At 41.1% G+C, this 15,000-nt stretch overlaps 2 protein-coding genes across 3 annotated transcripts in view; both read right to left on the reverse strand.

Annotated features, from left to right (window-relative positions):
- Positions 1 to 8,679, reverse strand: part of LOC113650895 (nucleus accumbens-associated protein 2) — a 35,855-nt gene extending 27,176 nt beyond the window's left edge. The window contains exon 1 of the mRNA XM_027159433.2: positions 8,262 to 8,679. The gene's annotated coding sequence lies outside the window, so the exon portion shown is untranslated. The remainder of the gene's footprint in view (positions 1 to 8,261) is intronic.
- Positions 8,680 to 10,927: 2,248 nt separating this feature from the next.
- LOC113650899 (transmembrane protein 250) lies at positions 10,928 to 14,497 on the reverse strand. 2 transcript variants are annotated; one of them, XM_027159437.2, is made up of 2 exons: positions 14,312 to 14,497; positions 10,928 to 13,021 (listed from the first exon to the last, which is right to left on the reverse strand). In XM_027159437.2, exon 2 carries the CDS (start codon positions 12,821 to 12,823, stop codon positions 12,404 to 12,406), a length of 420 nt encoding a protein of 139 aa, XP_027015238.1. In that variant the 5' UTR covers positions 12,824 to 13,021; positions 14,312 to 14,497; the 3' UTR covers positions 10,928 to 12,403. The 2 variants fall into 2 exon arrangements, with proteins under 2 accessions (XP_027015238.1, XP_027015240.1); XM_027159439.2 differs by lacking the exon at positions 14,312 to 14,497 and adding an exon at positions 13,964 to 14,138.
- Positions 14,498 to 15,000: the final 503 nt, after the last annotated feature.

Below are 15,000 nucleotides of genomic sequence, written 5' to 3' on the forward strand. Positions count from 1 at the left end.
CTGACGTGTTTGTAACGCTTCTGTCGTAATCACACAAACCTCAACAATGTAATGTTTATAAGAAACCAAACTGTCTCTCTGATACAACCCGGTGAGGATAAACGTCTGTAACCAGAAGGAAGCAAAATGTATAACAAATAAAGTAAAGTGCAAAAGTTTGTCCCTGTTCATCAATGTTGTGTGTTAATGTAACCCTTTAACCATCATGTTAACCCTTTAACCATCATGTTAACCCTTTAACCATCATGTTAACCCTTTAACCATCATGTTAACCCTTTAACCTTCATGTTATCCCTTTAACCATAACTTTAACCCTTTAACCTTCATGTTAACCCTTTAACTGCCACGTTAACCCTTTAACCATCACTTTAACCTGTTGACTGTCACGTTAACCCTTTAACCTTCTTGTTAACCCTTTAACCTTCACGTTAACCCTTTAACTGTCACGTTAACCCTTTAACCTTCATGTTAAACCTTTAACCATCATGTTGACTGTCACGTTAACCCTTTAACCTTCACTTTGACCCTTTAACTGTCACGTTAACCCTTTAACCTTCACATTAACCCTTTAACCATCACGTTAACCCTTTAACCTTCACATTAACCCTTTAACCATTACGTTAACTCTTTAACCATCACGTTAACCCTTTAACTGTCACGTTAACCCTTTAACCTTCATGTTAAACCTTTAACCATCACTTAAACCTGTTGACTGTCACGTTAACCCTTTAACCTTCGCTTTAACCCTTTAACTGTCACGTTAACCCTTTAACCTTCATGTTAACCCTTTAACCATCACTTTAACCCTTTAACTGTCACGTTAACCCTTTAACCTTCACATTAACCCTTTAACCATCACTTTAACCCGTTAACCTTCATGTTATCCCTTTAACCTTCACTTTTACCTTCACGTTAACACTTTAGCCTTCATGTTAACCCCTTAACCTGCACGTTAACACTTTTAAGTGATAAAGTGAGTGATGTGACATACAGCTAAGTGCGGTGACCCATACTCAGAATTCATTCTCTGCATTTAACCCATCCAAAGTGCATAAACACACACACACACACACACACACACACACACACACACACACACACACACACACACACACACACACACACACACACACCTTGCTCAAGGGCACCTCAGTTGGGGTATTGCCAAACCCACAACCTTAAGGTTAGGAGTCAAACACTCTAATCTTTAGGCCATGACTGCCACTTTTACCTTCACTTTATCCCTTTAACCTTCACTTTAACCCTTTAACCTTTATGTTAACCCTTTAACCTTCACTTTAACACTTTAACCTTCACTTTAACCCTTTAACCTTCACTTTAACCCTTTAACCTTCACTTTAACCCTTTAACCTTCACATTAACCTTCACATTAACACTTTGGTGTCAGTTTAAAAGCACCATAAACAGATCAGAACTCCTCCCAGCTTTATATTACACATTTCCTTCTTATTGGCCGCTCGTCAGCTTTCATACACGCCACATCAATAGTTCACTTCTTTCTTCTTTCTGATTGTTTTCATCCTCAAGCCTTTTCTTGTTATTAATTCACTTCATCATTTCTTTCTCTGTATCTTTACTCTGTATCTTAACTGCGGTGTTTCCGTCTCGAGCTTCTTAATATCCTTCGATATCGTTTAAGGCGCTTCTGTAAAGTTCTGAAAGCTCCAGCTCTGTTTTCTCTCTCTCTGTTTTCTGTTTCATTCTTTCTCATCATTCGCGATGAGAAACACAACGAGATGTGATCTGGATCAGGATACGTGCCTGTAGACATTCGATACGTTTAAATTAATCTCTCGTAATCCTTTTCTTTTGGGAGAAAAGGCCGTTAGGAGGCAGAAGTCGGAGGCAGAAGTCGTACTAATCTCTGAATAAAATGGTAACTAAAAGAGAAACATAAAGAGAAGAGGCGACGTGAGGAGAACAAACACACGGTGAAATATAATGTTACAGTCTGGGATAAAATCCCGGGTGATTAGTGTGATATTAAAGCTGACATTCGTCTCGTACCTGCTGGTGTTCAGTATATAGAGTCGTACTGGAGGATTACACGGCAGTATCGTGTGACATAGTGCACATAGTGAGAGGCATCTTATTGCTATTAATACAGGACAAGGAGGTCTTCAGGCACTGACACCACACACACACTGAATACTACTGTACACACACGACCCGAGCTGTGGCCTTTAAGGTCACCGCACCGGGACACGCCCGAGATCTGACCTACGACCTTTCATATTTAAAGACAAAATCTATATTTTTATGGGAAAAATCACAAAACATTGCAACAAGGGATCAAATAGTTTTTTTGTGTGAATAATGTGATCAATTCCATTCAATTTATATGTATCGCTTTTAAAGATTCACATTGTCTCAAAACAGCTTTACAGAAGGAGAGAAATGAAGTATAGAACATTTGAAAGTGAAGTTTCTAGATTAAGATCAGACGTGAAAAACAAAACCCCAAGAAAAGAAATCTCACATGACAAGAACGCAACACTCAGAACGCCACAATAAAAATGCCACACTCAGTACGTCACACTTGGCACATCACACTCAGTACGTCACACTCAGTACGCCACACTCAGTACGCCACACTCAGTACGTCACACTCGGTACGTCACACTCAGTACGTCACACTTGGCACGTCACACTCAGTACGTCACACTCAGTACGCCACACTCAGTACGTCACACTCAGTACGTCACACTCAGTACGTCACACTCAGCACGTCACACTCAGAACACCACACTCAGTACGTCACACTCAGTACGTCACACTCAGTACGTCACACTCAGCACGTCACACTCAGCACGTCACACTCAGAACACCACACTCAGTACGTCACACTCAGAACGCCACACTCAGTACGTCACACTCAGTACGTCACACTCAGTACGTCACACTCAGTACGTCACACTCAGAACGCCACACTCAGAACGCCACACTCAGTACGTCACACTCAGTACGTCACACTCAGACGTGTGTACATTTAACAGGTAAAGTTCAAGCACGTTGAGCAAGATCTTCTCACTCATATAATGTGCTGACAGCGGAGACTCCTTACAAGAGCCTGGGAATGAGATGTTACGCTGTTACTATGGAAACAGTAATGTTTCAGAACAAGCATGTTAATAGAACCTGCAGGACTGTCAGAGCTGCTGTTTCAGAGAATGTATCAACACCTTCTTTAATTAAAAGAAAGGGAAATCTGAATGTGGGGCTTCTCTGTGGAAAACATCCACAGTTAAACGCCATGTGGTTTTATGTCTATACAAAAAACAAAAGTGCTGCAAAGTGTGTGTGTGTGTGTGTGTGTGTGTGTGTGTGAGTGTGTGTGTGTGTGTGTGTGTGTGAGTGTATGTTCTGTATCCTGAATCGCTGCCGTAGTCGTGTCTTTGTCTCGTCATGTCTCGCTTCTGACAGCTCAGTTCTACACAAGCTCTGTGGAGAACGCAGCATGAGGTCGGCTCACTGAGAATACACACAGAGCACCGAGGCCACTGGGAGGTAAAGCTGTTTACTGTCGTCTCTCTGAGCTTGTTATAATGATTCATAAACATGTCATAACAGCCATGCTTGGAATAAACAAACTGGCCTGGCCTTCTAACCTGCACATGATCTCTGATGAAAAGATTACAAACATGTTCTTCATTAAACTGTGTAAGTGTTGATCTGGTGAAGGTTTCTGTAAGGAGATGTTTATTAAGGTTTATGGAAGGAGTCTCCAGTGTTAGAGGGAACGCTGTAACCTGACAAGCAGGGCGATTTTAAATGACTGAATGGGATCCGCTTCACTTCAGGATCCGCTTCACTTCAGGATCCGCTTCACTTCAGGATCCACTTCACTCCAGGATCCGCTTCACTTCAGGATCCGCTTCTCTTCAGGATCCGCTTCACTTCAGGATCCGCTTCACTTCAATATCTTCTTCACTTCAGGATCCGCTTCACTTCAGGATCTGCTTCACTTCAGGATCCGCTTCACTTCAGGATCCGCTTCACTCCAGGATCCGCTTCACTCCAGGATCCGCTTCACTTCAGGATCCGCTTCACTTCAGAATCCGCTTCACTTCAATATCTTCTTCACTTCAGGATCCGCTTCACTTCAGGATCTGCTTCACTTCAGGATCCACTTCTCTTCAGGATCTGCTTCACTTCAGGGTCTGCCCCAAACTTGGGCACCTACAGGATCCACCTGAAGTCTATGTAGACTGTTTATAGACAAATCAGGTGTGTTCAGGTGACCTTCAAGGAAATGAGATGTCTTAAAAATCCTCAGATCCTTAAAAAGGATGTCTGAGTCTAAAAAAAAAACAAAAACTTTGATTAGACGATTTTAATTGGACACCTGATTGGACACTGGAGCTGAACCTTTGATTGGATATCTGAAGGGGTCGTTGATTGGACACCTGACTGGAGCCAAGATTAGATGCCTGACCGGACATGTGACTGGATCCCATAACACGACCTCTGATCGGATGCCTGTGTCTTACATTAAATAACACGCCCAAAATCTAATTGTATTGTAAATGTACGTCGTGTTTCACCAGGACGCGGCTCCACGCCCCTGTGGGGTTTAAGAGGATTATACATCAGGTACAGCATGTAATGTAAACGTCTCTGTTCCCTCCGGCCCTCCCATGTGGAATGCTGGTTGGTGTTTGGACTATGAAGGGCAACCGGGGACACGATGCAAACATCCAGCTGGGCCGCGTCATCTCAGTGCTGGACGTCTGCCAAGCCAAAGACGGCGCTTTGAGAAACAGAAACACGGCCTTGTATGTTGTGTGAGAACACACGATAACTCAACAGATGCCAAGATTCCCTTCCAGTTCTCAGAACCGTGATAAAGACTCGCCTGATAATCGCAGAACGTAAAAAAAAAGCGCCGCAGCATCAGAACAGGGCTGAAGGAACGTTTTCTGGATTACGGCTGTGATATTTCCAGACAGAATATCAGGCAGATGTCAGAGCTGATTTTCTCTGAGCTAAAGCAAAAAACACCCGCTTCGCTGAATATGCCGCTCTCTCTGGAGCCAAAGAATATAAAATGATAAAAAAAATAACTGCAAAGCAAAAGCAAACACACACACACACACACACACAAGTTCATACAGATGTTTACTCAGAGCGACTCGGAGGAGTCTGGTGTGTATAAAACGCCTCTCGGTTCATGATTTACTTCATACAGTGCTTTAGGGTTCTGCTCGTAATCAGCTTGACGGTTATTACCACACACACACACACACACACACACAAACACACACACACACAATATCGTTATTGTAGCATTTTGCTCTTCTAATCTTCTGTACAGCAATTCCATTTAATTCCACAGAAAAGAATACAAATTCCAAAGTGTTTATAAATTGAGTTATATTATTTTTCCAAAAATAAATTAAATAATTAAAACAGATCCAGACTCACTTTAAACACAAAAGAAACACCTTACAATTTTGAACACATCTTCAGTTCACTTTAAACACACACACAAACACGCACACTCACACACACACGCAAGCACACAGTCTCATACACACACACACACACACTCTCATACACACACTCACACACACAGATGAAAAGATTGATGTGTTTCAGTCACATCCTATTAATAAACATAATATATGAAATTACTGGGTTTGTTGTTAATGTAAGAGTGAGAGAGAAAGACAGAGAGAGAGAGAGAGAGAGAGAGAGAGAGAGAGAGAGAGAGAGAGAGAGAGAGAGAGAAGGGAAATGCCATAAAGAGCACATGCTAGTCGCATAGGAAAGGCTGCATTGTGTTCAGTCACATGTCCTCAAAACCAGACAGCAGCGCGCACACACACACACACACACACACACACACACACACACACACACACACACACACACACACACACACACGGTCATGGGTCATGCACTCTCTCCTATGACCGTAGCTTCCTTCCTCAATATTAATCCTCATGCAGAAACACATGAACCTCGTGAATGCCTGTCATGACGTGTCTCATGGTGCTGGAATGAGAAACGTGACGCTGATCATCATCACAGTCAGAATAATAAAGAAAGAGAGAAATAAAAAAAATCAAAACCCAGAAGTGAAAGGATAAGTTTGTCATTAAAAACAAAATCGCTATTACTTTCGCTCCTGAGCGAATCGAACGAGCCTGCGAGCTCTAAATGCAAAAAAATCAAAATATATACAAACTACTGTTACCATAGCAACCGCTATGAAGGACATCACACAGGTCATTACAGTGGCTAGTACAAGATATAAACCCTTAATAAACACAACCATGACACAGTAATGACACTGTAATGACATCAGTATTAAGCTGCATGAAGTCACAGTAGTCGTTTTACTGCATTCATAAATTTTACTCAAAATAAAATATTTTCATTTATTACTTTTAATTTGTTTAGCGTTTATTCCGTTGCCTAAGTTTGTGGATACTGTTAAAGTTTGTTCATTTCCCATTGGGATGAATAAAGTATCTATCTATCTATCTATCTATCTATCTATCTATCTATCTATCTATCTATCTGTCTATCTATCTATCTATCTATCTCTCTGTCTGTCTTCAGATATTGTTGTTACTGCGTTAGTCCTGACAGCGTACATTAATTTAATTAATGTACGCTGTCAGGACTAACGCAGTAACAACAATAACAACAACAACAGCTCCATTTATGAGGAGTTTGGTGGAACATCAAGTGATAGTCATTATGACACAGCGACACTCACGATGATGGTGTAAGGTGTAGCTAAACTTGTGTAGCTAAACTTGTGTAGCTAAACTGGTGTAGCTAAACTTGTGTAGCAAAACGGGTGTAGCTAAACTGGTGTAGCTAAACTTGTGTAGCCAAACTGATGCAGCTAAACTGATGCAGCTAAACTGATGCAGCTAAACTTGTGTAGCCAAACTGGTTTAGCTAAACTGGTGTAGCTAAACTTGTGTAGCCAAACTGGTGTAGCTAAACTGGTGTAGCTAAACAGGTGTAGCTAAACTGATGCAGCTAAACTGATGCAGCTAAACTGATGTAGCTAAACTTGTGTAGCTAAACTGATGCAGCTAAACTGATGCAGCTAAACTTGTGTAGCTAAACTCGTGTAGCTAAACTGATGCAGCTAAACTGGTGTAGCTAAACTGATGCAGCTAAACTGGTGTAGCTAAACTGATGCAGCTAAACTGGTGTAGCTAACGTGTTTATTCCTGGGGGATTAATTCAGTAAAACAACCTTGATTTTACGGCTATAATGTATAACAGACATAATGTATAATCACATCTATAATACAGAAGCATTCATTAAAAAAATAAAGACACTTAAAAAAATTCTAATCCCATTTTCAACTCAAGTTGCATTTCTTTAATCGGTCCGATCACACGTCTGATTCTGTGATATCTGATCAACACACCGGAACTATTAATACAATCTTTAAAACTTTTCTTTAAGACTTTAAACAGGATCTCCTCACGTTAAGGTCCTAAACATCCTGATCGCTCACAGTCACAAATCCAAAAAAGATTAATTCTATACGTCATTTCTATTCACAGTCGATCTCCAGCTTCGTTTTAAACCCTCGCTCCGTTTCTAATCATCTAATCTAATCATCTAATCCTCCCATTCTTCCGTTTCTCAAATGAGTATAGAAATAAAGAGTGTTGTTAACTCAGTCTACTTGTTAAAGTGTCAACGTTCCACTCGCTCTGGGAAAATGACTGAACTAATTATTTAGGATTTCTTCTCCCTTTTTTCTCGCAGCCATCCTTTGGTTCATCCATAAAGCTTCTCCTGGAACTACAGAGAACTTTTGTGAAGTTCCTGCTTTCTTAAAAAGCTCCAAGCAGAAAAAAGCCCCATCAGAACCATCAGCAATGGAAAGAATCCCAGAGGAACCAAAACATTTAACTTTTAAAACTTCAGCCCCGATCATCAGGTCAGTTTGTGGTCATCAGCAGAAGTTTATGTTCAGGTTGTGAGATCAACTCTGTGGCTCTAAACTCTAAACTGTCACCATTCGGTTCATTCTTTATTTTATTTTATATTATTTATTTATTTTTCTTTTTATTATAGGACGCAAACTTATATTTGATATTTTCATACATTTGAAATAGGAGAAAAGCAGAAATAAGAACACGCACAACAAGCACTGTGTGTGTGTGTGTGTGTGTGTGTGTGTTGGGGTGGGGGGTGGGGGGATAAGGCATATTATATATCAATAATACATTCATTTATTTTTTCTTTAAATACTCACATAAATCAGTGAAGTAGGAAATGAAACATGGCACCCATCGTGCGTCACAGGCGGAGAAGCCAGAAACGGCGCGCGCTGGAACGGGGATTGCGTCACTGCGGCTCGAGCCCGAGACCGAACTTTGTGAGAAAAGGGGAAAAAATGAAAGAGAGAAGAAAAAAAAATCAAAAGAAGGAAAGAAGAACGGCAGCACGCGCTTCACTTCGCCTCACTCGGTGTGCACGCTGTGCGCTGTCCCGCGCGCTCCCCATCTCTCTCTCTCTCTCTCTCTCTTCTCTTCACTTCACTTCAATTCAAAAAAGCTTGATCTGCACCACTGCGTCACAATCCCTGCTGTAAAGTTTGCCTTCACTTTAACTTCTCTCTCTCTCTCTCTCTCTCTCTCTCTCTCTCTCTCTCTCTCTCTCTCTCGCTCTCTCTCTCTCCAGGAAGTGATTTGCAGCTCCTCACATGGAGAGCGTATGACATCATGCTACAGTCCTGTAGGGAGTGTGTTTGTGTTTTAAAGGCACAGCTCCGACAATGTGTGTTTTCTGTCTTCTCTCTGATAGGTAGATAGATGGATGGATAGATGGATGGATGGATGGATAGATAGAGAAAACTTTATTGTCATCGCATGGTACAGGTCCAGTTCAGCAACGATGCTCGGATGCTCAAGACAAAAGATCACGACGCTGGAGTTCATGCAGTCTGTTCCTCCTCCTTCTCCTCCTCTTCCTCCTTCTCCTCCTCCTCTTCCTCACACCCTCCTTACTTCTGCATTTGCTACCTTACGTAAAGATTAAAACTCTCATTTCAAAGCAACGTGCAGAAGTTCATTATTCTCCCATAACTATCCATCATGGAGTATTTTTATCTCTTTATAGTTATATTAACGTTATGAACTTAATGTAAACAAAAGAAGTTCACATTCCAGCGTTTTACATCACGGCGGCTATAAACGGTTGTTCCCTCTCTTTTGTGACTAATGATAAAGATGATGGAAAGCTTTAAAGCAACACTCGTAGCTTTGACACTGGAGAGATGTTAAATATGGGATATGCAGGTGTGTGAGTGTCAGAGCTCCTTCTGACCAATCGCTTGCTCTAAGAGCTTTGATCCAGGTGGAGCACAAATGGATCTGCAGCCTTTGACGTGAGGCAGCAATGATGTGTGGACACTGAGTGAGATTAGAAATCAAGTTAAAGAGTAAAGTCTCTGTACTGAGTGTGTTCACACGAGCCAATGGGTGAGCAAAAGGACGGCTTTAATGATGCATCTGCTACGCCGAGGGATTCCGTGGTGGAAAGGAGGGGGTGCCAAAACTTTTGCAGAACACCATAAAGGCTGCAGTGATCGAACCTTCATGGACAGTGTAGTGGAAGTGACAGGTTCAGATGAGAAACCAGAATCAGAATCGGGCGAGCATCTCTCTCTCTCTCTCTCTCTCTGTCTCACTCTCTCCCTCTTTCTGTCTGTCTCTATCTCTCTCTCCTTCTCTTTTTCGCTCTTTCTCTGTCTCACACTCTCTGTCTCACTCTCTCTCTTTCTGTCTCACTCTCTCTCTCTATCTGTCTCTCACTCTCGATCTCGGTCTCTCTCTCTATCTCTCTCTTTTTCGCTCTCTGTCTCACACTCTCTATCTCTCTCACTCTCTCTCTGTCACACTCTCTATCTCTGTCTCTCTCTCTGTCTCTCTCTTTCTCACAGTCATTTTAAGAAACTGGGTCCAGAAGTACTTGAGTGCTGAAAAGTGGTGAAGGAAAGTGTGACTGGCTGTCGCCCATGGCGTCTCGCACAATCCTGTACACACACCAGTGTGAGGCTCACTCACACCGTCACACGTTCTCCAAGTGCTGAATGTTTCACGTCGTATGCCGGAGTTATGAGATCTCGACTTTATATGTTAACTAGTACTTTAACGCTCCATGATAACACAAACTTTATCATTTCTACATCAAAAACTAACCAAAACAAACAACATTAAGAGTTCATGTTTAAATCACTATACCATGTTACGTTTGTTTCTATAGAAACAGCTCGTCGTGCGTACGTTGAACGCTTTCAGTAAGTTTCAGTGATTTGATTTATTTATTTATAGCATTGTCCTTGTTCATGTGTAATGACAAGAAAGTTGAATCTAATCTTATCTAATCTAAGGAAGGAGTGTCCAGTGTCAGAGGTGAATGTTTTTTTTTTTTTTTTACTTGTTTTTATGGATGCAAATGTTTCTGTAAACAGATAAAAAGCGCTGACGCTGACGCCTCGCTCTTTAATTAATACAGATCATGACCGCTAGAAAATTGCTGCGATACAAGATGAATAAAAAAAAATCTTCTATTTGAGGCACAGAGATGTTGATATAATATTCTATATAATGCTATACAGATACAGAACCTTCTGGAGATCAGAGCTGAGTGATGCTGAGAGCATAATAAACATCATGACCAGAACCACCTTTCATTTCCTTTCTATTTATTTTTTCCCGCTTTTTCCCGAGCAGTCGATTTGATGTTTGATTGAATCTTTGACTTTTTATTTTATTGTAAACATTGCTGCACTTTCTCAGTTTATGATTCGGTTGTTTATCATAGAGATGCTTGAGGATATATTTTTATCGTATTGCTCAGCGGTAATAGTGAGCTCATATATTCACAAAAATGCAACAACGAAAAACCCACAGACTATTTTAAGCTTTAAATAAATTTATTTTTTACAAAATGCAGTTCCTGAGGGTCCAGTGAACTTGGTGAACAAACGAATGAACAGATGAACATGGCGCAGCAGAACAGCAGAGACACCGACGAGGCTGATCACGTGTTCGTCAGAGGAAGTGTGTGACGACGTGACGGGCTGACGTGAGCTCACTCTGCTGGACCCGACTGCATATGTTAAGTTAACGAATAGAAAGGGTCTGAGGGACAATCGCTCATTTTTTTAAACTGCTGCAATTAATATAACTAAAAAATCATGGAAGCCCTAATAGGATGGGATTAATTATAACCAGAGGCGTGTAATTACGTGTAATTATACAGTGTACCTTTGGGATTTTATTCCCACCCACATCATGTGACCTGCTAATGACTAACTTGTGTTTCTGCGCCCCTGCAACAAGCCATCACAAAAATCAGTGTCTGTAGTACACATCTAAATTTGAGTTTTTATTTGAATTGACCGACTTGAATCTCACCCGGTCGTCTCGAGGCATCTGAGATGTTTTCCGTACATTCTTTCCCAAATCCTTATGTTTCTTAAATGACATCGACAAGCTACGGCCTGTTTTAAACGAATTGACGAGTTTGTTTTAGTGAATTCAGCCTCGCTGAGCTTCTCCTTTAAAGCTACAATTACTGCTTTTGAGGTTAACGATGAAGACACACAGACTGCACCTTGACTAGGACATCACCACCGGAGCATGCTGAAATCATACGGAATGTGAACGAGTTGGCGATCGTTTTCCCCCAACAGAAGTCAGTCAGCAAGGCTTGGAACAGTCCGGAGTTTGTCATGCGGTAAACAGTTGGCACATTAGTATTAGTTAGTGTTGTGTTAAAAGTGTTTAAAGAAATAGTTTATAAAAATTACACACTTCATGCCAGTTCGATCAGCCAAGACATTTGGTGCGTGTGTGATGTTTCGCTCGTCAGTGTTGCACTGGAGATAACTACAGTCTCATAACTCCATCCTGATCCTAAGTGACACACACAGTCTGACTTCCTGTTACACAACCAAACATCACCGTGTATCTGAACGCTGAAATGTGGTGGCCGTCTTGTCCAGTCTCGTGACACCATCTACTGTAAGCCCCACCCATTAACTTTTGAAGAATTAAATCTGAATCAGTGCTAAAGTGAATCATATCAACAGTGAATCATATCTGATCAGAAGTGAATCATACTGTATTTGCGATGAATCAATTCATATTGGATGAGTAGTGAATCGATATGAAGTGTAAGCATGAGATTCACATCCACAGTTAATTTACACTTAGATTCATGAGGAACTTGGATATATTTTTGTGTGAAACAAACTTTCGTTCTGAGTTTCTTGGGTTTGCCGCAGATCCACAGTTCAAAACTAAACCTTCACGTCCCAATCAGATCTTGGCTGATCGACTACATTTGGCACTAGATGAACTGTGCGTAAATGTTACTATACACTGTCTACATATCCACAAACACCATGAAGCACCACCCGAGTCCGCCCACCAGGAACATGGTGATGTGCATGCTGTATATGAAGATCTCGTTTAGAATGCCGAAGTCCAGCCTGCGATGTCCCAGGAGCAGCAGGATGACCGAGAGTTTGTACTGGAGGCGCAGGACGACGCGCACACACACATATTCGAGACACAGCAGAGTAGCGAGCGCCACCCACAGGAGCGACGTGAGCAGGCTGCAGCCGAAGTAGAGGACAAAGCGTACGAAGCCGTACGTCCAGCGCGACTTCAGGTACAGGTCAAAGTTGCTGTAGTTGGTGCGCAGCAGCTGGGAAGTGCGTGCAGGAACGCAGGCCGAGTGCATGCACGTACTGTGGGGGCCGTGGAAGGAGCGCGCCCGCCTCGGGATCGGGATCACGGGCATGAGTGGGCTGGACGAGCCCCTCGCAGAGTGAGATCACAACTTAGTCGATGCCACATGGGTCGATGACATGGCGGCGTTACGGGATGCGACAGGTCTGAAGTTTCGTGTGCAGGTACAGGATGAATACCTGTCACACTCATGTCCGACGCGCGAGTCCTCGGCTCACTTCCATTTCCTTTTGCACTTCAAAGTAGAATTCTGCATAAAGAGATGTTCATTGGTTAAAAGATGTTACTTTTTGGAAAACTCAAAAAATAAACCCACGCTGACTAGAACAAATGACTCATGTTTGTACGTGTGGCCAGTCCACACACACACACACACACACACACACACACACACACACACACACACACACACACACACAACAACAACAACAATCACTTTATAGGCTTTATTTTTCATCCTAATGTCTCTATACATGTTTAGACTACATAACAGGATAAGACACAAACTTGGTCATGGGGGAAGTCGTGGCCTAAAGATTAGAAAGTTTGACTCCTAACCCTAAGGTTGTGGGTTCGAGTCCCCAGCAATACCACGACAGAGGTGCCTTTCGGCAAGGCACCGAACCCCCCCCAACTGCTATGGGTGTGTGTTCACGGTGTGTGTGTGTGTTCACTGCTGTGTGTGTGCACTTTGGATGAGTTAAATGCAGAGAACGAATTCTGAGTATGGGTCACCGTACTTAACTGTATGTCACGTCACTCACTTTATCTGCCATTTCTTTATGTAAACGTTGGAGTTGGGATCAGAAGGAACCTCAGGTGACAACGTAATTGTGTTACACGTTACTTACTTGAATGTCACTTTATAAAACCCTGTACAGATTAAGGGAATAAAAATCTGTCTAATATTTTTATAGTGTGTATATATATATATATATATATTTAAATAATTAGGCAGACATGTTGCCCTAAATATTAAAACATGTTATTTTAATGTTATTAAAATAGAAATTAAACGTTAGAATATTTGTAGCATTATTACTAATTTTATACTGGTATAATTATTGCCATTATTTAAACGAATTAATAAGAATTGTGTGTTTTTGACGCAGAATAATTATAATTTGTTACCATAGTAATAACATACAATTACCCACTTATTACTGAGCTCTAAAATAAAACAACGACTTACCTCAAAATCATTTTGTAACGTGTTAAATACGTCTCTGCATTTCTTGTTTTAGTTGGATTCTTTAAATATGTAAATAAATGTATTTATTCCTAACATTAAATCTAAATAAAACAGCTAGTTCTTTGTGCTAGTCATGCTAACAAATCCGCCCCAGCAATGGCTAAGAGACCTCCATCCAATCAGCCAATCCTAGGACATGAAGGAAAACAATGGTAGCCAATCGCAGTCCAAGGTGCACGACAAAATCAGCCAATCGGGGTGCAGGAGGCGGGTCATGGATGTAAGCAAATGAGCAGGCTAAGTTAGCGTTCAAGCGTTTGGACCTTAAATAAAATAAAATACACGTACCTTATATTATGGAACATTTTCTAGACCAGAGCAGATGTCCTGTACAAAAGATTCTCGTGCAGCAAAACGTATTATCGTTAAATTACGAAACACACATTTAAACAAAAGCAGAAAAACCGAACACCAGTTAGCTTGTATCAGCTAGCGGTTTTGTCAAACAGAGCAAAATACGTCTTGTCGTAAAATCTGTGAGCAAAGGGTTTCTATGGAAACCGGGAAATAGCGTAAAGAGGTGCAAAGCTTCCAGGTTTTTAATAATGAATAAAACTTTTAGAATGAATAAAAAGGGGAACATCTAACGCACAAACGACGAATAAAACGTTTCTAACGAGGTTTCTAGATGAACAAAACGATTACAAGATCAAATGAAAAGGAATTGTGTTCAAATTACTGGAGGTTTAATTTAGTTTTTAATTATTAGATGTTTTATTACATATTATTCGTGTTTTTATGCAGATACACAGAACCTTACCTGAATATTCCCTTATGTTGCTGTAAAGAAAATGTTTGTTAGAGGATTTTCTTGTCCGAAGTGCATCATAAAGATCTTTTTTTTTTTTTTTTTTTAATAAATAGCAAACTAATAGAAGATTCTACCTACAGGAGGCAGTTCACTAAATGTTACTGTGAAGGTTATTATGTAGAGAAGATACCAATAAGTTATCAGTAACTCTGGACGTGGTACTACC

Source organism: Tachysurus fulvidraco, chromosome 26, assembly GCF_022655615.1.
Source record: "Tachysurus fulvidraco isolate hzauxx_2018 chromosome 26, HZAU_PFXX_2.0, whole genome shotgun sequence".
Lineage (NCBI taxonomy): Eukaryota > Metazoa > Chordata > Actinopteri > Siluriformes > Bagridae > Tachysurus > Tachysurus fulvidraco.

Excerpts from the sequence above, each read along its gene's own strand:
- LOC113650899 (XM_027159437.2), bottom strand. The coding sequence starts at position 12,823 with ATGCCCGTGATCCCGATCCCGAGGCGGGCGCGCTCCTTCCACGGCCCC.